At 41.1% G+C, this 23,456-nt stretch overlaps 1 protein-coding gene across 2 annotated transcripts in view; it reads left to right on the top strand.

The window, feature by feature from the left end:
• LOC131738018 (calcium uptake protein 2, mitochondrial-like) overlaps nucleotides 1-19,359 on the top strand; it is an 83,146-nt gene extending 63,787 nt beyond the window's left edge. The window contains exons 3-13 of one of the 2 annotated variants that reach the window (XM_059030641.1): nucleotides 1,512-1,559; nucleotides 3,952-3,983; nucleotides 4,136-4,211; nucleotides 7,733-7,780; nucleotides 8,924-9,006; nucleotides 11,836-11,892; nucleotides 14,122-14,222; nucleotides 16,833-17,004; nucleotides 17,205-17,313; nucleotides 17,626-17,783; nucleotides 18,358-19,359. In XM_059030641.1, coding sequence (XP_058886624.1) covers nucleotides 1,512-1,559; nucleotides 3,952-3,983; nucleotides 4,136-4,211; nucleotides 7,733-7,780; nucleotides 8,924-9,006; nucleotides 11,836-11,892; nucleotides 14,122-14,222; nucleotides 16,833-17,004; nucleotides 17,205-17,313; nucleotides 17,626-17,783; nucleotides 18,358-18,462 — 989 coding nt within the window. In that variant the 3' untranslated portion in view covers nucleotides 18,463-19,359. The remainder of the gene's footprint in view (nucleotides 1-1,511; nucleotides 1,560-3,951; nucleotides 3,984-4,135; nucleotides 4,212-7,732; nucleotides 7,781-8,923; nucleotides 9,007-11,835; nucleotides 11,893-14,121; nucleotides 14,223-16,832; nucleotides 17,005-17,204; nucleotides 17,314-17,625; nucleotides 17,784-18,357) is intronic. The other variant, XM_059030642.1, reaches the window with a different exon arrangement.
• Nucleotides 19,360-23,456: the final 4,097 nt, after the last annotated feature.

Genomic DNA, 23,456 nt, shown 5'->3' with positions numbered 1-23,456 from the left:
CGCTGTAGCTCTGAGGTAGCTGCATGGCGGGCCTGCAGAGTGAAAAGAAGCGGACGGCTGACGGCACACGTTTCGGAGGGCGCGTGTGCTCGTCTTCATCCCTCCCTAGTCAGCACGGGGGTTGCAGTGGTGAGCCATGCTTAAAATTGGGTATTTCAAACTGGGGAGAAAATGGGGTAAAAAACAATTGCCGATTCTAAATTTAAAAAATAAATAAATAAATAAATTCATAAGAAGTCCCGTGCCCATTGGAACCTGTTGGCATCAGCTACACTTATAATTCCGTTGAGAGTGTAGCTCTCGCACTCACAATGTCAACGGCAAAGCATTCACAACAGATTAGGTGCGTTAATATCAGGTCTGTTTTTTATTTAGATTTAATGACTTATGTTTCTAAGTATTTGGTGGCTCCCTCTAATCAAGTTGAGAGTGTACTATCTCTTGCGCTCTTTGTATAACAGAGAAAAGAGTGTGTGAGAAATCGAGCACTTAGACACACACAGAATCAGAAGTCGATATGTGAAGATCAAGGGCATCTCATTCCAGCAGCCCCCCTCCTCTGAACTCTTGAATGCAAGACCGCGTTACATTGTCTTCAACTGTCTCTCCAAGCTCTCTTTAATCAGTGTCAACTGATTGTGGAAAAGGACCATCAGTTGTTTTTTCCTTTGACCGTGGTGGGACTAATTCAAAAAGTATTTGATGTGATGTAATGTATGACTTAAGAAATGATAGAATGCCAATCATAATAGGTGGGGCATCTCCTGTCTGATCCCCTTATGGGAAACAAAACCAAACTTCTTTTTTATTGTATTTTTTTCCCCCTCAATGTTTTGCCTTGAAAATCCTACTTACACATGTGTGACGTTTCATTTACTCACATATTCCCTTAGCAACAGACAATCTTAGAAAGTTCAGTCCAAGACAACCATTCCATCTTGGAATCTTGGATGTATTACTTTCTTATGAACGTTATAATTGTTGTGGGTTTTTTTTTAAGCCACCAACATTGAAATGCACTGGAAAAACAACAGCCCAATTACTGAATCTTGTTATGGATGTGAACTATTATCATCATTGAAGCATAACACACCTCTGTGACCTCAATAGAGCTCTCAGAATCATGTCTGTCTTCCAAGTACATCTGGTACACCACAGTGTAACCATAAACCTGTCCCTGTGCAACTCTCAGCCTCCAGTGAATGCAGGGAACACATCAGTAGGAAATACTACATAAAGCAAATGAGTCATCCACTAGAAACTAGAGTGTAGGAGGACAGGTGCACTCTAGTGTACCACATGTACTTGGAGGTTTGACAATAAGAGAGCTCTATTGATGCCACGTTGGTGCTTTCAACTTTTTTTGCTTATTTACAGTAAAGTAGGTGTCTGCCTGAGGCAAAGCCAGGCTTGCTGCTGATACAGAATCACCACAGCTACAGCACTGCCTCTGCAAACAGTGCCCTAAATATAATTGCAATTGTCTCGTTTTTTTTTTTTTTTTTCCTCAGATGAGTGCAGCGGGATATTGCATCACAGTAAGAAGAACATGGGCAAAGTTATGTTGCATTATTTCTTTAAGCTAAGATGAAGTCATGATATATATCTTTTTCTTTAAACAGAGAACATGTTCTGATGTGGAAGGCACATCCTGTCAGCTTTCACCAGCACTATGACTGTCTTGCAATGCAGAACATGCACAGCTCCCTGGTTTGTGGAAAATGCAACTTTTACATTATTACATATTTGACCACCGTTAAAAAAAATCAAAGGTAAACAGTAATAGCTTAAGGGAGTTTTTGAACATGCCTGCCTTCCATTGGAGAACTGTCTCTGTGTGTGTTTGGGACGTAATCAAAATGCCGAAAATACAGTACAGTGTCCCTAAAATGATTTACTTATTGACATTTTTTAATATCCATACTTCTAGTTCCAAGAACCTTACCTGAAGTGAATCACATTCACGCATCGTCATTCCCTATTTAGATATCATATTCATTCATTCATTCATTCATTCATTTATATATATATATATATATGTGTATATATATATATATATATATATATATATATATATATATATATATATATATATATATATATATATATATATATTTTTTTTTTTTTTTTTTGCATATTAAGGATTGAGTAACTAAGCAGTTGAGCATGCTCAGTTGGGCAGTTGCATTATCTGAGTGTCATCATTGTGCACGAGCAGTTGTGCTGTACCGACTAACCCACCCATTGAATGTTACGATGATTAAATCGTGGTGCATGTGCTGTGGTGTTGTCTCTGTCAATCGAGTGCCGTGTTTCTGTAGTGCATGCACAGTTTAAGCACACCTGCATTGTGGTCTGTCTGTCTGTCTGTCTGCGATCTGTTTCCGTCTGTCTTTTGTATCTGTTATTTTATCGGTTTAGCCTGTCTTGCTGAGTAATCAACAGAACTGCAATGAAGTGCTTATTAATGGACGCCTTTTTTAATTGAAGTTTTAACAGCATTAACATATTTCCGAAATGTATTTCATACATAATAAATAAATAAATGCATACATCAATGCAAGGTTCAACAGAATCACTCATTTTAATTTCAGACTGCACAAAATTGTTTCTTTATATACTGGTATTATATATATATATTTCTGATTCTGAAACTGTGTGCTTACTGCCGTTTGTAGCTCATATGGCTTTTCCAGCGAATAACATTTTAAATAAATAAGTAAATAGGATAAACCTTTTTGACTAAAACAGCTAGACCGAAGATTCGGGAGCTCTTAAAGAGTAAAAAAAAACAAAAAAAACAACACAAAAATCACAAGCAAAAGCGGGCTGTTTAACCAGGCAGCTTCTGTGCTTTCGTGCTTGTTAAACATGTTGCATGTTTATACACACATGCGTCCTTTCTATTTGGAATTCTGGTTTCCACCTGAAACTACAGATTGTCCATCCATCCTTTCTAAATCAAATGAACTGTATTGTGGAGCTCAGTGAACCGTCTGTTGTACAGCCCTGCTCTAGAAACCCTGGCGCTGGCAGCCTGAGCTCCTGTATGTCTTTCACCTGAGTGGGGACAGACGGCCCTGAGATCTGTATAATAAGCCAATTGTAGCTGCATAGATAGTTTAGTCTAGTGCCTGCCTGCAATGTAATACAGTAAGCATGCAGGTAAGTGTCACAGAAATATACAACGGGGTTGGTTACAAGAAACATGGGAAATAAAAGTGGCATGTAGCATTTCAGTAGACCGTAGACTGATTTGCATTTGTGTGGTAGGTACTGAGAGAAGTTAAGAAGAATCGCTGCACTATAGCACTTCCAAGACCCACTGTTGGAAAGGTGATAGTTTCATTATATCCAATGCAATTATGGATTCCTTCCTAAAATCTTCCTGTTACCTTACATTATCTCACACTTGAGATCAATGTGTTTTTAAAAAGTTGTTTTATATAAAAAAGCAACAAGTGTTTTACAGAGAAAACCACACTTAACCAAATACAATGCTCTTTCCCATGATCAAAATCCCTGCTTCAAAAGTGAACATCGTTGGGTTATAATTAAAAGCCGCTGCCAGTCTATCTGCCTTCCCACTCCCTTCTGGTACATTTTTCCCATTGGAAAGCCAGGTCCTGTGAGAAACGGAATAAGAATGGGCTGTAGTGGGGTAGTGAAAGCAATTCCTGCAGACCATTCCTGATGCTCTGTCCCTCGCTGTGATAAGTCTGCCTCTCCTGTTTGAGTCTGTTTCCTTGCGTGAGAGAAGTGGCTGTGAGTGGGACACCTGTGAATGTAGATCTATTTGAATCCCGGTAAGCCAGGCTCACACTGTGGGCTGCTTCTTTTTGGGGGAGTCCTGTAGTCGCTCTTCTTAGGATAAAACAATGAGAACAGACGCTAACAATATAGCCGAGTGAAGGCTCATTTTTTTTATTTTTTTTATTTTCTCCTTCACAGACAAACTGAAAAAAAAGATCCTGACCAAAAAGGTGAGACAAATCGTATCTGTTCTGTTAAAAAATAAATAAATAAATAAATAAAATTCACATTTAAGATGATGCTCAAAATGAGGATTTCCTCTAACTTGTTTGATCATTGTAAGCGTTCAATAAAACCTTTTTTTTTTTTAATTTGTTCTTAGGAAATTGATGCGATGTTGATAACGGCCTCGAAAGCAAAAGCCGGTTCCAGCCTCTTCAGGAGCATGGGGGATCATGGTAAGCACTTCAATTCAAACATTTCCATTAGTAACTACAAAACACTGTCTCTTCCTTTTATATCCAGTGGATCTTCTGATGCCATAGGCATTTCATCCATAGCTATATAATAACACTCAGTAGCAGTAGATTTTATTATCAACATCTGACATAGAGAAAGACTTAGTCAAAAGGTTTGTCATTGAATTTGAGTTTCTTTTACTGTCTCTAAAATAATAACAGTAAATATGATGTAACCGTTAAACACTATTTGAAAAATCTTTAAGTAAATATTTTCATATCTGTCAAAGCAAAGGAAAGTGTGTGTGTGTGTGAGGTGCAGTAAACACAGACAGTTTCTCTTCAGCTGCAGTTCAGTTTCTCTCTTGCTGTCCAGCTTAACCCAGCCCCTGTGATGCCAATCCCCATTGAAAACAAAGACTTCAACCTTGAGAAATATGCAACAAGACAACTGTGTGTAAGCTGAGGTCATCAGCTGCATCCGCTTTGCATCAGGATACTTAATTGTGTACCTCGTACCTCCAAAAATATCCAGGCTCCAGTAATTCCCATCGTTCTTGAACACGTCCTGCCATTGGTACTGTGGAGTTGGATCTCTAGTCGTACCATTGAGGTGGTCCAAATGCAGATGCTGGGATCCACAGGGAGTGGCAACCCCCATACACTGGCAGCAACTCGGGTGCAAACCGGCACCTTGCCCTTCTCAATGCAGCTGCTTAACCACAGTACAGAAGAGCCAGGCTCCTGTGCACAAGCAGTGATGGAGCTGGAGCCTTGCTGTACTAATCCACCAGTTCCACTGCAGGATTCAGTCTTGTGCAGACTTGCACTGCTCTGTCTTGTGTCCTGCCTCCCCCCTGGCACTCTACATACAATACATTTGACTCAATGGCATTCTCAAAGTACCAGTGGTGTGTAGCTGTGAGACAAACACACTAATGAGGGGGGTCAGCACTAAGTAACCAATCCCCTGTTGTGCTTGTTTGTATATGTGTTTAATTAGACAGATTACACTCGCAGTACTCCTAGTTTTAAGCGTCATGTGTTTAATGTTGTGAACTGTTAGCAAGTGCTGTTGGGCTGTTTTATAGCTGTGCATGTCTGCTAGTTGCATGTACAGTGTATCTGCTCAGCGTTTCAAAGAAATTACTGTATAAATATAAACAAAACCTGTCCCAATGATATCAGGCAGATGGTGTTGTTTGTCTGGTTTAAATACAGCGGGGTGACTTCCCTGTCCTTGGTATTTAGTCATGTCATATAAAGCAATTCCCTCTGGCAGCAAGGAAAAAAAAGCATTGTATGCCCTCTAGTGGTGTACAACATGATTGACACTATTTTGCTATTGAATGGGAGGTTGTTGTTTGTTGTAAAATTGCAAGGTACTGTAAGTGTCTTAATGTGTTCTAAGACTGGTCAAAGCAAACAGACAAACTTCAGCTGATGGAGCCCAAAAAACATTCTTAACAAGAGTTTCTCAAAACTGCCTGCAAAGCAGTTTATTTGTTTGGCAGGTCTTGGCAGTGACCTGGCTGAAAAGGCCTGCGTGAGGGAGCTGATCATTCTGAAGGGAGGGGAGAAGGGTTCAAGAAAAGCTCATGAAACCTTTATGAAAACTTCTTGTACAGCATGTTAGCAATGTTAAACCCGTGAACAGTTCCTTAATGCAGTTCTTAAAATAAAAATAAAAAGTGAGAGGAGGCCCTGCTCTTAAAATAGAGCAGAACTAAATGACTTCCACACTGCCCTTCCGTGCTCCAAGGCCCTGGCACCCAGTGATTATACTGGGCTGGGACTCACGGGAAACCAGTTGGGCTGTGGTTTCTGTTCTTTATTCTCCTGTCCTTCTCAACACCACAATCCTACACTCTTCATAACGCTGTGGCCAGGCTCAGCCCATTGATACTGCGTACAAGTTAAAGATGTAATCATGAAGGTTAACAAGATGCACAATGGGGTAGAGCGGACTTATTTATGTGCCTGTGTATGTATTGTAAGTGTAATCATTTGATTGCTGAAGTGGCTGAGTAGTTACACAAGCATTGCCCTGCTTACAGTAGAGCAGGGCTCAGATAGCTCTTCTGTTTAAAGCTGCTGATGCTAGTGAAAGCAGTCTCAGGCATGATTGGAACTGAAGCATCCAAACTTATCCAGGCCAGTTTCACAGACCGGACTGGCACTTCTCTGAGACTAAGGTGGTCCAGGATTAGCGCTGATCAGGGTTTATGAAACCAGCCGCTAGTGTTTTTATAAGTCATGTGCTGGCATATCTCCCCGTCTGGGAGGCCACCAGGCAAGCAAAGAGAGTGCGAAATCATAGACTGTGTTGATAGCAGTGGGAACTGCCACACCAGCTGCAATGTGAAGCGAGTGACACAAGATAACGGATTTGGGATTGTTATTTTTTCACTCGCATGCCCTAGTCACCTTAGAAATGACGGCCATGGCTGAGGAGTTCATTATTATTGCATTTGGTAGCACTGCTTGAGCAAAGGGGATCTGCGTGCCACGTGTCTGGTGTTAGGATTGCTTAAAACATTAAAACACTAAATAAAAGTGTTAATCCTGTGTCCTATAATATTGCAATACTTTTCACCTTGTGGAAATGACATGTTCCTATCATAATAAAGCAAAGCCCCCTTTCTGGCAGTGGGCCTAGCTGCACTATCAGTACAATCTAACAGCCTGCCAGCTTCGAGTGTTGCCTTCTCTCAGGAGAATAAGAAGCATACTATCCCTCACGTTGGTTTTTTTGCTGCCAGATTTGGTATAAAGATGAAATTCTTTGATCCTTCTGAGTAGCAGCCTAACAGTTTCTCTTTTGCTCAGCACTAAATTATGACAAAGGGGAATGTCGATTTATGAACCCATTAAAATACACATGCAATCCGCTCGACCCAAGTGGAAACGCATTACTACTGCAAACCCTGTATCTCTGTGCATAGCTGTATTGAGAGCTGCTGGCTGTGCTCCTGCTCTAAGTGAGAGCCTCCTGAAAGTAACTTGCGAGTGCCGGGGTTCTGCTAGCGCTATTCTCTATGGGACGCTAATCAGATAAGATAGCAGTCTTGAGGAAGTGTACTTACAACCAAAAATATATCAAATGACTTGAGTCAATAGACTTTCATCCTGCCGTGGCAGTGACGGACTGAAAACAAACAGTCGCTGGGGGGATTACAATTATGATTAACCCCGAACTTATGATGATATTGGAAATGTCAGTGTTTACAGCACAACAGTTTCTAACTTTAACTATACTACCAATTTTATTTGGGTCTGATTTTGTTTGCGTTTTTTTGGGGGGGGTTTTTTGCTCTTCCTTCAAAATTAGCAACGCTGTTCACCCTGCACAAGATGCGAATGTCTAATACAGTGTGATGTATATCTGTACAACAGTAAAGAAACATGATTTTTAAATACCCATCCCAACATTTCGCCTAATACCTTCATATATATGTGTGTGTGTGATCGGGTATGTGAAGATATTCATGTTTTGCTGTTTTTTGTCTCTTTTTTTAAAGGATTGATATCCTACACAGAATACCTATTCCTGTTGACTATTCTTACAAGTAAGTAGCATTCTATTGGAACAATGTCTTTTTAATTAACCTGTTTGGAATATGAAAGTGTCCCGCCTTTAGTGCTTGTTTGCTTATTAAAAGAAAAGGGGGTGGGGGGGACTAATTAATTAAACATCCTCATCACCCCCCCTTAGCCCTTAAAAGGTTTGGTGTTTTTTGCCATTGCGCTTACTCCTGTCTTTGATTTAACTGCTGCAAAATGTCCATGTTAATGTTACAAAACGAGAAAGAAAGAATAACTACAGACCATGAATCACTTTAAAAGCAGAGAACGTTATCATTAGGGCACTTTATTGGCACCCTTGTCTGTATAAAGTTGGACGGCTGGGAATGGGGGTTCCAGTAACTCGGCTAGAAAATGCAGTCTAGCTGAGTGCGGGGCCGTGCTGTCTGGCAGTCTGTGTGCTCAGGTGGGAGTAACTGTCCGAGGTGTAAGAGCAGCTTTATCTGCAGCTTCAGTGCCCTGGTGACATCATTATAAAGCAGGTGCCCTGGACACCATGGCAACAGCACACCCCCGCTCTCCCCTCCGCTGCGGGTTGGTGTTCTGAACATGTGTGCAAGACAGGCTGCTGTCAGTGATCACTCTGTGTGACTGCAGGAAGAGCAAGGATACATGCTTTAAAAACCAAGCATTGCTTCAGCTTGAAACCGGCTGCCCAGGAGAGAGTTAACCCTGCAGACTGCAGACTGTCCCTGCAGTGCCTGGGAACCGTGGTGCGAAGGATTGCAAACGAGAGAATCATTCATTCATTCATTCATTCATTCATTCATTCATACATAGAAAGTCACGGTTATTAGGGCAGACTGCTGATTCTTACTCGTTTTGTAACTTTAATATGTTGATTTTATTGTATAGCTCATTAGGGATGAAGACCCTATGCTGTAGGTTTTCCTTACTGTAGACATCAAGCTTAGCATTGCACAATTGTCTGCAAGTTGTTATACTGTGTGTATTCTGTAAAAGTCTAAAATGCATGTATGTTACAATGAAAGTCTGAAGCACATTCCTTGACAATCCTGTGTAGTCCTATCCTGAATGTATGGTATGTGTCTGTGTGTGTGTGTGTGTGTGTGTGTGTGTTATATAGTGTCACACATGCATGTAATCGATGGAATGTATTGTTTCAGAGCCATGCACTGGATTTCATATCGCTTTCAAAATGCTTGATGTAGATGGCAATGAGCAGGTGGACAAAAAGGAATTTTTGAAGGTATGGAATGAATATAAAGCATTGTGGAAGGTTGGGTTACAATGACAGCCTCAGGTGGATGGATGTCTGGGTGGGTGGATGTGGTTCTGTATTTGGTCATATATATTTTGAAAGCACTACACTACATGTGTTTTTTTTTTGTTTTTTTTTTTAAACTTCAGGTGTCTGAATCTGTAAAATGTAACCTGCTGTAAACTAGAGAGATATCACAGATATGTGGATGTTACTGACATACTTGTGTGGGGCTCAAATATATGAGTTTAAGTTCAAGAGTCTGCCATGCAACGCTGCCCTTACCAGTCAATGGATTTCATTCCAATTGAGGAACTGTTGGCTGACCAAATAAACCGCTGGAGATACCTCCAACACCTTGCAGACTCGATGGGCCGGTTTCAAGCTGTCTGAGCTGGAAGAGGTCTCCAGACCAGTCCCATGTATACAAGGGGATTCTGACAGCAGCAGACTCGATGGGCCGGTTTCAAAGCTGTCTGAGCTGGAAGAGGTCTCCAGACCAGTCCCCTGTATACGAGGGGATTCTGAGCAGCAGCTAGCTAGCTTGTCAGTGGAGCTCTCCAGAGCCGTCCTGGAGGAACTCAAGCATCTGTTATGACTTGCTGTGTGGAATCGAAAGGTGTGCATGCATTCCAGTGTGCAGCATCAACATTCCCATGCCTGAGCCCCTGGTATGTCACAATGAGGAGTCCATGTGGAAATGCTTAACATTACTGCTGATTACTTGGTTTTCTATATAAACACTGTCTCGATTCATTCACAGCAGGTTAGGTTACTGGGATTTCATGGTCTGCTCTCTGTGTTTAGAACGTTACATTTAAGTTCTAGCCCAGGTCCTAGCTGACCGGTTGAACAGAATTTGTGAAAAGCGGAATTTTAAAGAAAACCTTTTTTTGAATGTTCCGGAACCCTCCCACTCTCCAATTCAGGTATTTTTAAGAAAGACAATATAAAGGAGAAGTTCAGATGTTACTTTTAGAAAGAAAGAAAAATGTCTAGCTAGTACACCTTTAAGAAGAAACTTTTCCATCCTCAAATGTTTTTATTCAGTGATGCATGGCATATCAAGTATTTTGTTAAAATATTACAATTTTTATTCGTTTAGACACAATGGGGTTTGTTCAAAGTGTTTTGCTTAACTAGGAAAATATGGGCAATTTGTTTCCAACTGTTTTCAATATAAAGCAATACAGTATAACCAGGCTTTGCCTCATTCTTCATATCCCACCTGGAAGACACATAAAGGTTATACCTATCGTTCTATAACTGGGTGGAGTGGCGCATATGCTATTTCACTGTTTAAAAGATATTGACCAGCTGTAACAGTCCATTGAGTCTGTGTTCACTGTTACCTGCTACTGTATATTAAAAGAGGGGTAACTGTCATAAAATTACCACAGCGGGGTGTCCATATGTAAGTGTTTTATCACAGAGCATATGTTCACAGCAGGATCATTTCATAGCTTCCTTTCCCGGGATAGGCTTTTTTTCTGCCCTCCCAAGATCAAAGGGCTTGCCAGGTGAGCCCAGCCCAGTGTTTAACCTTTCCTTGGATGTCCCTTTAGCCCCAGACAAGCAGAATGAACTGTCTCTGTGGTTCAAGCACCAGGAAAGGATTAGAAACCCACCCTCTTGAAAATGTTCCTTTCATAGCATTACACACACTGCTGGCAGTCTGCTTTCGAATCCCCTTTTGTCAACATGTTCATTCTTAAGAATGTGTAAACCCATTGTTTTTTTTTTAAGATAGAAACGTTTTCAAAAAAGTTTATGGTTCCTTTTTGATTAAATTAAAAGCCGAGATGAAGATCTGTAAGTAGTTTAGTTTTGAAACGTGAACAAAACTGCTTTGGTTTGTTAGAAAAAAAATAAAAACAAGGTTAAAATTGAACATGATTGTTTTAAGCATGTGAGAATTTGGTCTTGTTTCAGAATCTCTAAACACATAAGATTCTAAAACTGAATGTTCTGAATTCTGGTGGCTTTGCAAACCTGTGTTGGCAGCGGTCCGCTGTGCTAACATGTCAGGATCTCCCAGTTAGTTGCACGTGGTGCTCAATATTTAGCTACATGTGGGAGTGGGGAGACAAGCTGGAACGAACAGCATAATTTAACAAGATTTTGAAGTGTCATTTCTGGTTTTGCCCAGTTGTGAGCTGCTGTGTAGGGCTTAATTAATGATACGTTCCTTGTTTTTGTTAATGCTGCCTTCTTCAAAAAAGGGAATGAATCTAACAGGTATGTACTGTGTTGCTGACTTCATTACAATAGTCATCTCTGTAATAGAAGCAGGAACAGTCTCCTGATAAGAATCTTTTGGGTTTGAAGTTCTCACGTGGATTATATTCTGTATAAATGCGGTTTAGCCGTATACATGACTTATCCATAGCAGGAACTAGTCTGCAAGGCTGAGTTACTGTTTTTTGAGCTGTCTGCAATTGCATCCCATAGATTTGATATACAAGCTGAATATTTAACATTCACAGAACGCATTGAGTTACCCCGTGCAAGCCTCTTTCAAAGGTTCTTCTGTTGCGCTTGTAAAAATGACAAAATCAGATGCATGTAATCTGAGTGCGAGTTGTATGTTTAGAATTGCATTTGTGTCTTACTTTGTTTTAGTTTTACGATGCAAATGAAACCCAGGAGTATAAACAATGTCTTTATAATAGTCATTAATAAATGCTGTCATTTACATTTTTAATGTGCATCAGTTCTGAATTGCTGTTGGTCACAGTCTTCACACTACAGGGCATTGAAGTATACAGGGATTCTGAGTTACTGTGCTGGTTTAACTGTTCTATGTTTGGCCTTTAGCTGAAAAACATCATTGGGAAGACAAAAGAGGTGAAAATGTTTAAAGACGACATGGAGGTAAGTAGCCTTTCTGTTGCACCCTACCCATTAAATACCCTCGGGAAAGATTTGATCTGGCAGTGAAACATGTGAAGCTCCCCTCCCCTCCAAATGTCAGGACAGGTTGGAAGGTAATTTGTCTGCATTCATCACTTTGATTAGAGCCTGCTTTCAAGTCCTCCTTTATAATAGAAAGCAGGGCAGAAGCTGAATCCGGGGGGGACGACTCAGTTTTCAGTTTGGTTCCTCTCTCTCCCCAGTAATCGGGGGATGTGGCACCGCATACATCTGAGGAATGCTGCCTTTCATTTTACAATAAAAAATGCTTTGCATGTCACATGGCCAAGGAGCATGAAGCTATGCCAGGGCTAATGGGGCTTGTTACCGATGATGCTGAAAGCTAAATAACCATTAGCGGTGTGTTTCATGAAAAGAGGCTTGTCTTTCACCTTGCCTCTTCAGCAGGATAAAAGGGACAGGGGCTCTTTAGATGTCATGAGAACAGTTCTGTTGAAATTATTCTGGATGCCTCCATAGAAAAGCCTGGGCCCTCTTTGTTCCCTAAATGTTTCTGTCATGTCTAAAGAATGTTACTTTAGTAGCAGTCAGTGGTATTGAAAGAACAGCGCAGCTCAGCACACTGTTCTATTTTAAAAGTCTGTGTGCAGGACTCAGAACGACCCGCTTAGACTGAAGTCTCCTTGGGTAAGGGGAAGAATACGGAAAAGTTCACATAATGCCATTTTATCACTGCAATTGATGCAAGGTGATTGAGTGTGTACTTGCTAACAAAACAGAGCACAACATTTATATAGAGTGAGAGGTCCGTCTAGTACCAGGTGACTACAGATATGTAAATTATTAAAACAAATAAAACATAACAAATATATAACAGTATTGGTAAACTTAAAACTCACTTTTGTAATAATTAGCTACAACGTTTCAGCTCCCGACGCCTTCAGATAGCATGGTAGAAATAACCAGGCAGACTGATGTTGCTGTTTCAGTTGGAACGCTGCACAGGGGCTTAGAGAAGAATGTTCTAGAACACTGAGACCCAGACAGTTCTGCGGTGGAGTTCCAATCCGGAAAGGATGCATTGTCTTCCAGGTGCAGTCCATGGGGGAAATAAGGCCTTCTATACTGTATATGAAAGGGTTAAACAGATACAAAGCTGAATTTATCTGTCAAGCCATTTGTCATGTTTTGTACATGATCCCAGAGGGGAAAGCCTGTTGTTTGGTTTGCTTATCACAAGGGGGGCGGTAGGTGGCACAGCATTGCTTCAGCATGTACCTGCCCTGCATGTGTTTGTAGTTAAATCAAATAAGTGAAACCTGTCACAGGTTGTGCTGCTCCAACATACTCCAGTGCCTGCTACAAACACATGGCACGTTTAATGCTGAGGTACAGCAGCATCGGGGTCTGAATGTGTAGATTGCTTAGATGCTTGTCAGGTTTCTTTATTTATTTATTTTTATTTTTTTTAAACCAGCTGAAAAAAGTCAAATCCACATTGAACTCAAAAACTGCAACGCCACAAAATACATTCCACAACACTGACAGGCTTGAGTCCTGAAAAAAAAAAAAAAAAGGAAAAGTCCATTCATTGTGGGTGTTTGCCAAAATATATTGTAGTTCTTTTTAAAAGCTGTCTGTCTTGTCCAGCTGTGTGCAATCCTGCACTCCTAATGATATTGGCAGCTCATCTAATTAGAAAAGATTACACCTCATAGATCCTATTAAAATATTTTCTTTTGGCATCTGCAGCTTGTCAGGATCAGAAACAACACAATGAAAGAAGAAAGCCCTTAAAGAAGAAATCTGGTCCCTTCAGAGCCCTGGCATTTGATAGGGGGGGGGGGGGGTGTTGCTGTTTGCTTCATGCAGAGCATGCCTCTCCCAAAGCACAGCTGCACTTCTTTACAATGTGGACGCTATGCTCACATTTCTCTGCCACAACAATGCATAGGTCACTTCTCTTTGCATTTGTTTTCACTTAAATGCATTTTTATGATTCAGCTTCGGAATGTTGTGTGTGTTTTTTTGTTTTTTTTCCTGTTCTGGAATGATCTGGTACCATCTGGTGGCATACTTCACAAAGTGTATGTGTAATTAGAACAGTTCACCTGTCCACTGAGTGCGGTTATTATTCCTGCATGTTGAAATAAGTTCATACCGGGGTACTACTTCAGAACCCCATGTATACAGGTAGTTTTTCCATATGTGTTTTGTTTTGTTTTTCAGGACTCTGTGAATGAAAGCCCTGAGCAGATTAACACAACACTGCTTGTGTATCTGTTTGGCCGGGCTGGGAATCAGAAGCTCCAGTACCAGGAGTTTCAAAGGTAAAATGCTTTCTTTTTCTTCTGTGCTGCATGGATTGAATCAGCTGGAAAACGCAAGAAGATACTGCCAGAGAAGAACTGACAAGGGTCTTATTTGCAGGCAGCAATGGCTTGGCTGCACTTGGTTAGAGTAGTCCAGAATGCTGCTGCTGCTGCCCATATCTTACCTAGACCAAGTCATGCATCCCTGCTGCCCAATTCACGGCTTCACTGCACTCAGTAGGGTAGACTTGGAATAATCTGCTAGCTGACTAATAAGACTGGCAGTAGCCTTGTCTCTGTGATCTCTGCGACCTGCTTTATAAGTTAATGTGCACGGTTAACCCTGTCTCCTGTGGTGTCTCTGCTTGGGCAAATCGTTCCTTTCTTATTGGAAGGGTACAAGCCTGGTGGAGATCAGGATTATTTTTGAAATGCTGTATTAACACAAGGAGAATAATGCATGTAGGCAGGGTTTGTCTGCCCCTCTTACTGTCCTCCCTTCCCACACGCACACACACACACACACACACACACACACACACACACACACACACAGTAAGTCCTGCTCATGTCAGGTGTGTCTGTTGAAGGTTAGTTTGTTTTGTTCTGTTTTTTTTTTTTTTTAATCTGGATGTATGCACGCTCCATTTAAGTCGCTGCTTGATAGTAAAGTTTGTTTAGCATCTGTTGCACAGCGTGAATGGTCTGGTGACTTTGTAACCCCGGTGCAGGCAGGCAGGCAGGTATCACTTTTCTCTTGGTTTTTATTTGTTAGTAAATCAAGCACATCATTTCTTGCTCTCCATTGTTGGCTGGAGAAGGTGATTTGTATCGGCTGAGCTCTGACAGCAGTGCGCTGGGACAGGAAAGGCATTGTGACTGATTACAGGACCGTGCTGCTGTTTGTACAAGAGATGAGTGACTGGTGGGAGCTACAGGCATCGATCATTGTCAAGGGGAGGGGGCGGAGGTGATGATATTTTAACACTGTGCCTGCCTTGTTCTCTTTTTACAAAAATGGGCTACTACGTGTATTCTATTCATTATCCTTTTTTACCGCAAGAGCGGGTTAAAAAAAATTGTAGGAGGCAGTGCGGTCCAGTGGTTAAAGTCCAGGGCTTGTAACCAGAATCCCACCTCTGCCACTGACTCACTGTGTGATCCTGAGCAAGTCACTTAACCTTGTGCTCCATGTAAGTGACTCTGCATGTAATGCACAGTTCACAGCCTACCTCTGTAAAGCGCTTTGTGGTGGTGGTCCACTATGAAAGGCACTATATAAAAAAAATAAAGAAGAAATACAATATCATTCAATAAAAAGGCCCCCTCTTTTTGTTGTTGTTATTAACAATCTCTGCAGACATTGCCAAGACATTAATGTATACGTACGTTCTTTATTTTAACTATAAACATTTCCTTTAAGAGTATTATAAATTAGTAAGACGCAAGTTCTGAGATCATTCAGCTACTAGGAACTGGATGAGCTTAAACGGGCCGAATAGCCCTATATACTCCTGTTACCAACATCAACTGGAATCCACGTTACAAAGAGAATGAAAACACAGCGTTGAGGAGAATCGGGCAAAAAACACCTGTGTGTTCTGCTCAACATCTTGTGCATCTGTTTCCTGGTACGTGCCCAGTGATTTCATCTTGTTTTATCCGAGGAACAAATAGTGTGGGTGCAGCCGTGTACACAAACTTCTTAACAATCCAGATGTTCTGCGTCCGCTCGAGCTGGCAGAGTTCAGCACCACATCTGTTATTAAGATTGAAGCCGAGGGAGTATTACTTCATACAGTCTGGCAGAATGTGAACTGGCAGCAGCGGTACAAACACACGCTTGTGCGATCACTTTCAGTCTGATTGCCCCTGCCTTATTGCATCAGCATCGCTTAGGTAATCTAATTACTTTCACAAAGCTGGGATTTTTTTTTTTGTAACTTTTATTTTTTGTTTTAAATTACAAAACTAATACAATAAAACAATACCAGCTCTGTATAAAAAATATCCTTATATGTGTCCTTCGGTGGAATTTTGGCGCCCCCTGCCCCTAAATAAGGGAGAAACAGCAGAGGGATTACAGTAGATCCCTGCCTTTATTTTGTAATGCACACTAATTCATTATAACTCTTTAATTATTGTATAAAGTACACAACAGGCATTGGTTGAAGTAAGAAAGCATATTTTGGTATCCCAGAAGGGTATTTTGTATGTGGTTGCTTGTCTGTCTGCAACACTGCACTGCAGTTAATTCCCTGTAAAGTGTACTGTAGTAAAAACACTGTACAGCTCTTATTTAGTATTTATTTTTACCCCTGGCTAGAGAATGAAGCAGCAAAGCAGATAACTAAACAAATTAAATAAAATGCATGTTCAAAATGATTTAGATTGCACTCCCAGTGAAGAGGATTAAATATAGATCTATTTCTTTAATTCTAGGAGAATACGCCTTGCGTGTTGAGATTCTGTCTTATTCTTTCAATCACAATGTCAGTTTATTACATGACATCGTTAGTGCAATTGGAATGCAGCTTACCCGTGCCATCGGGCGCTGAAGCATTTCTCTGCTCATCTGCGTTTGGCGGTCCGGTGTTTAAAGGAGACGTGTGTGCTTATTTCTGCCAGGTTCATGGAGGATCTGCAAGCTGAAATGCAGGAGATGGAGTTCATGCAGTTTTCCAAAGGCATGGACACCATGAGGAGAGAGGACTTTGCAGAGTGGCTGCTCCACTACACCAACGAAGAGGACAACGAGGCCTACTGGGAGAACATGAGGAAGAGGATTCCGCCAGGCCAGGTGGGAGACCTGGGGACCAGCTCATGCACTCCCAGCTTGGAAAATAGAAACTCACGCAGTAAACCAAGCCCCGGTGGAGCCGTTTGGCAGTTTGTTTATGAGCCCGATTCGCACATTGTCCAGGATGCGTGGAAATGGAAATGGGTGCCACCGGGGGAGCTAACATGTTTCTCGATTTCTCTTTTTTTTTTTTTCTCCAGAGCATCAGTTTTGAAGAGTTTAAATCGTTCTGTCTGTTCACCAACAACATGGATGATTTTGCCTTCACTATGAAAATGATCAGTGAAGCCAACCGGCCCATTAAAATGGGTAAGTGGTATCGCCTGAGAATCGACCCCACCCCCTTGCATTCTGGATTCCTAGTTTCTTCATCGTTTTGTGTTTTTAATTTGGTTTATTCTCAAAACAATTGTATACAAAACTTTGCAAACCTTAAGGTTCGCGCTGGCGGCCCCTTTAAGTGACAGTTTACCGTATGCAGATGTATGTATCGGTCTCTGTGAGCCCTACTGTGCCATTCTGTCTCATTGGTGCCTTGGTAAACAGTTCTGCAGACTGCAGGCCAGAAACAAGGTTTGATGTTTTTTTTTTGTTTGTTGTTTTTTTTTCCCCCTCCCTTAGCTGAATTCAAAAGGGCCGTGATGATCGCGACGGGACATGAGCTGTCTGAGAGCGTTCTGGACACTGTCTTCAAGATATTCGACCTGGACGGAGACAACTGCCTCAGCCACAAGGAGTTCCTGGGAGTGATGAATGACCGAATTCGGCGCGGGTTAAAGGTAAAAGCGGTGAATATAAGTGCATTCACCAAACCAGAGTTATCAAACGTGTGATGCATGAATGTCATAGCAGCTGTACATCGCTTCTGTCTGCACCCTTTGTCTGGCTCTGTTAGACTGGAGGGTGTAGAGTACATGATGACACCCAAGTTGGGGCCAATGGTGTTGATTGTGCTACTTTTCCATTCCTGTCAATACAATTGAAGAAACTGCTGCTCTCCACAAATCTGTCAGTTTTTCTTTGCCTCTGTGGAGAACATGTTTTAGTGGTTGCCTTGGACCTCTTCGAACAAGCTGGCAAATGACGTACACGTATTGTAAGCTGCATGCTAATTGAGGTTTTGCGATGTGGTGTTTGATTAACCAGTCCCACTAGAGGACGCTATCTGATGAAAAAACTGGACCTGCAGAAATGAATACAGCCTCACACCCTCAGGTGTTGAATTCCAAAGCTCATGCTTTGCTGATGTTGTTGGGTTGTCCAGTTAGAGTGATTGCTGGAATATGCAAAGGGAGAAAGCTTCAGCGTTCCTCAGTGCCTGCATACAGTAACCATACTTCATTTTTATAACAGGTGCAACCCCAGCAGGGAATCCAGGGCTACTGGAAGTGTGTGAAGAGAGAGACTCTGAAAGGGGCACAGGAAGCGCTGCGGCAGACTGGGAGAAGCCCCTTCTGATTCCTGCCCGATCTGCACCTTCTTTCACTCACTGATTCTTTATACTTGCACGCTGGGGTTGCAGTTTCTATACAATGATATCATATTACTTTGCTTGGTTGTTTGGGTTCCACAGATGTTTTTGGTATCGCTCCCAATTATTCTTTAAAGTGACTAGTTTTTTTCTAATTGGTTTCTAATAAGATCCCCTATAAACAGGCAATAATGGGGTTTTTTTTGGTTTTCTTTTTTTTATATATTTTGATAACAAAATGAATGATTCAGAATGTTTTTCTAGTATTTTTTTATTATTGAATGTGTTGCAAATTATGAAAAATAAAATGCCACAAATATGTGCTGTTAAACAGCCTGTATTCCCTTCTGGCTCTTCTTATTCTAACACTACTCAGTGTTACAAGTGGCCAGATTCACAAAGCATTCATGCTGTATGTCACGCAGAATCACGCTATACTTCTTTGTTTGATTATGTCATCATCACTGGAGAAAACAAGCGTTTAAATTGTGAAATCGTGGCATTAAAGCAACTCTTCGTGGGTAAAGTGCAGTGCACAGAAACAGGGCACTGATTTAGTGATGCACCCTGCTCACTTTAACAGGACCGATTTGGAAAAACGTCTGCATGTTGTTTGCATGTTGTCTGCATGTTGTTTGCTGTGTTTGCTCAGCTCATGGAGTGCCTGTGTTTTTGCATTTCACATGGGTTAAGGGAGGGGATGCTCTCAAACTGAATGTGTTTCAAAACGTACTCTCTCTGTTGGGTGAGTTTTAATCTCTGTTTGTTTCTAAACATGATTTTGTCAGTGGTGTTGGACGAATACTACAGGTTTTGTCTTTTTGTTTTTGGTTTTTATTAAACAAATGTATAGCAAATATAATAAAGCTTGTACTTTTTGCAGACTTGGCTGCTTTTGTCTGGTTTATATTTGCATTTTATGGAACAGACTTTGAAATATATATATGACATGTACTTTAAAAAATAAATAAAACTAGCCACCAGTTAATTAATCTGACATAATTACTGGTGACCAGAATTAACTCTCTTTAGCATTATAAATTGTAATAGGTGATGCATAATTTAAAAAATTATAATAATCTTACTTATTTTACGATCTACAAAGCTCTTGTGATTTAGGTTTTGATAATCCTTATACAACATAATAATACAACACTCAAATCCTTATATTTTATTTTAACAAATTGTGAGTCAGGTGGCTAAGTGGATATAGATGAGGACTAAGAACCAGAACAAGGTTACTCTTCCCCGATGCACGACTACATTATAGAACTACAAGATGTATATAGAGTGAACGCTGAGCTGCATTGCACACTTCAGACATGTAAAAAAATAAAAATGAATAGAACTGAGCACTGTGCAGAGCTGATCACAGGACATCTACTTCAAGAAAACTCAATTCAATTAAATCATCTGTGTTTACATATTAAGGGAAAACACAGTACAGTTTAGCCTTAAATATCAAGCATCCAGAAGTGTTGTACTCTACAGCACTAGATTTAAAATACGTGATCATTTGGGTAGGACCCCGGTCTCATTGCTAAATGCCTGATATTATAAATGAGAAGCCTTTACTCTGCCTTCATAGAGGCTGATTTGGTGACTGAACAAAGCAAGCAATTCCTATGCTGTATTACACTGGCTTACCCTCCTGCCGGTTGTGCACCTACAGCATGCAATATTGCACTGTGTGTGTCTGCACAACCAGTCATGCTTTCCACACATCTGCTACCCTCCTCATTGCAGGTCATCCAAACTAGAACCCTTACCCTCAGCTCGCAGTGAATGTGAACCCAAATGCCCTCTTAACCAGTACGGCTGTACACATTCTTTGTGTCTGGTTTTTCTGTGTGTCTGATTGCCTGTCAGCCTTGACAGAACCCAGTCAGTTTAATAGCTGACACTGCTTTGTTTTACACCAGCTTCCAGTTGCAGCCTGCAGCATTGCTGAAGCTCCTCTCCTCCTGTGATGGACAGGCGCAGGCAGTGGCACAGCTAGCGATGTGGAACGGGACGGAGCTCGTCTGGGCATTCAGCCACACTAGTTTGAGCCTGAGACAGCTCATTACTTTTCCCATAGCCAGGCGCCACACAGCATCCCAGCATCCCAACACAACAGAAAGTACATTAAAGTAGCTAATAGATAAATGTAAAAGTGTAAGTACCAGTCATGTTTTTAGGTAAACTTGACTTAGTTTCTTATCATTTTCACCTTACAATTCTGATCGAATTCTGAAGGAGCCTATAGATGAAAACGGGGTGATGTACTTTTTTGGATTTTCCATTGGAATGGTATTGTAAGATCTTTAAACAGGATAGTCTTTCAAGGAATTGGGTATTGAGCCCTTGCTTTTTGTTTGAATTTGTGAATCTTAAGAAAAGAACGCAGAGACTGCCCAGAATTAACTGGCTCGCTACTATCACTATGGACTTGGCAAGATGGGGAGGATAAAAAGAAATGGGATCTGAAGGTTGTGCAGCTGGCAGGAAACACCTGCTCTTATTCAGTCTTCAGCACCCTAACTAGAAACAGCGCAGTGATGTAACGGGCGCAGACACAATGCGATTCCGTCTGCTTCTCATTGCTCCAGATCACACAGGACAGCTTCGAGGATGCAGAAACACAACTGAAAATCAGAGTGACTTCACCGTTTTTAAATGCCAGGCAAAAACATACAGCACAAGCTTGTATTACACCTCATGTTAAGATATCTGAGACTTTATCCCTCTGTGGAACCAAGTAAAAAAAAAATTAGTTTATTTGTTGAAGAAGGAACTTTGCTGAGTAACAGCCAGGTTTAGACATCGCAATCAATAAAACATCACACATTCCAGTTTTTAGTTTTTGTATTCTAGATCTATCGGCATGTGGAACATCTTGCCACAATACAGCTTTTTTTTTTCCAACCCAATGCGTTACTGCGACACATCAAGATGTTCCTGTTTTAGATCTATATTCAATCAATCAATCTTTGTTTTATATAGCGCCTTTCATAGTGGACCACCATCACAAAGCGCTTTACAAGATGCAGTAACAACAAGAAAATCCATAATACTTTAAATACAAAGAAATGCATAAAACATGATATACAGTATTAATCACTTAATCAAAACACTGTGCTTAGTTTGGTTGTGATTGTTTTGCATTTAGCCTCTCATAATCAAGATCTGCTGTTAATTTCATTGGCTTACCACAATCTGTCAAATCTCGACAACAGATTTGTGGTTTTTTAACCCTTTCATGCATGACACAGTGAAAATTGCCCCAAAAAAGTAATTTTGGACACGTAATAAATATAGTTTTCATTGAAAATGTTTTCTTTTTTCATTGCTTTATATGGTGGAATAAATGGCATCCTCATATGAGACTGTCGTGCATTTGCGTCTTCCATACGCCCCCCTATAAAGAGTAGAAGAGAGTTTTTCACCGTGCATGAAATGGTTAAAGAGCAAGCGTTTCATTTCTCTGCCTATTTAATGGGATCTGAAAGCATTCTGTGTGGTCCTGGACCCTACTGATCCAATACTGACTTCTTATCATGTTTCTTCAGATCTACCTTTACCTTATTGTGAGCTTGTCTGGAGCATCCTAGGTGCCAGGACTGAACAGCCATCCTCATTCCTTTCAAAGCACGACACAACATGCCCTTTAACTCTGCCAGCCCCACCTACGCTCTGTCTACATACATACAGAGCAGTTGGGACAGATTTGAATTGGAATCGAATGTGAAAAGCTAGTCAGTCGTTGGCACCTGGGATTCTCCAGACAAAGTTCAAAGTTAGGTAAAAGACAGGTTTGGAGGAAAGCAATTGCAACTCAATATTGGAGCAACAGCAATGCTTGCAAACACAATAAATGGTAAATAGAATTGGGGAAAAAAACACAATTAAAATGAATATGTTTAATATGATAAGGGATACAAGCACAGGTATCAGATATAATGTGTACCGCGTCTTGTGCAACAGCACCTTGCAGCACTGAACATTAAAAAAAAAAAATACGAATGTGGTTAATATACGATCAGGCCATGTCAGCAATAAATTGTAATGTTTTTTACTGAAATAACAGCCCTTCATTCATTCACTGGCTTTAATGTGTAAAGGACTGTATTATAGATTGGGAAAGAACTGGTCACCTGTAATGTAATCATAAAAACACCACTGGCCCATTTAGACAGACTTTATTAATCAGCCCATGATGCAAGTGGCAGCAGTGCAGGGCTGAAGGGATGAGGATAGGTGTTGATCGCTTCTGGTGCAAGTTGGGAAGGTGGGCTGCAGAGTTTCGAACACGCTGCAGTCTGGAAAAGCTCTAAGTGTTTGTTTATTTAGACAAGAGAACCCAGCTGATATGCAGCATATGGTTCCCAGTGGCTTCCTTTCGGCAGAGGAAGCACATGCTGACAATACATTACCAAAGAAAAACAACAGTAAAACAACAAGGAGCGGTCAGCATCATCCACCGGCTCGATCGGCTGTGGAATAGGGTCAATCCGGAGACACTCAATACAGAACTACCTGTCCACTCCAGCACTCATCACTGTAGGTGAATACCTTTCAACACTCAATACAGAACTACCTGTCCACTCCAGCACTCATCACTGTAGGTGAATACCTTTCAACACTCAATACAGAACTACCTGTCCACTCCAGCACTCATCACTGTAGGTGAATACCTTTCAACACTCAATACAGAACTACCTGTCCACTCCAGCACTCATCACTGTAGGTGAATACCTTTCAACACTCAATACAGAACTACCTGTCCACTCCAGCACTCATCACTGTAGGTGAATACCTTTCAACACTCAATACAGAACTACCTGTCCACTCCAGCACTCATCACTGTAGGTGAATACCTTTCAACACTCAATACAGAACTACCTGTCCACTCCAGCACTCATCACTGTAGGTGAATACCTTTCAACACTCAATACAGAACTACCTGTCCACTCCAGCACTCATCACTGTAGGTGAATAC

The sequence above is a fragment of the Acipenser ruthenus genome, chromosome 9 (assembly GCF_902713425.1).
Source record: "Acipenser ruthenus chromosome 9, fAciRut3.2 maternal haplotype, whole genome shotgun sequence".
NCBI lineage: Eukaryota > Metazoa > Chordata > Actinopteri > Acipenseriformes > Acipenseridae > Acipenser > Acipenser ruthenus.
This window is presented reverse-complemented; position numbering and strand designations above follow the sequence as displayed.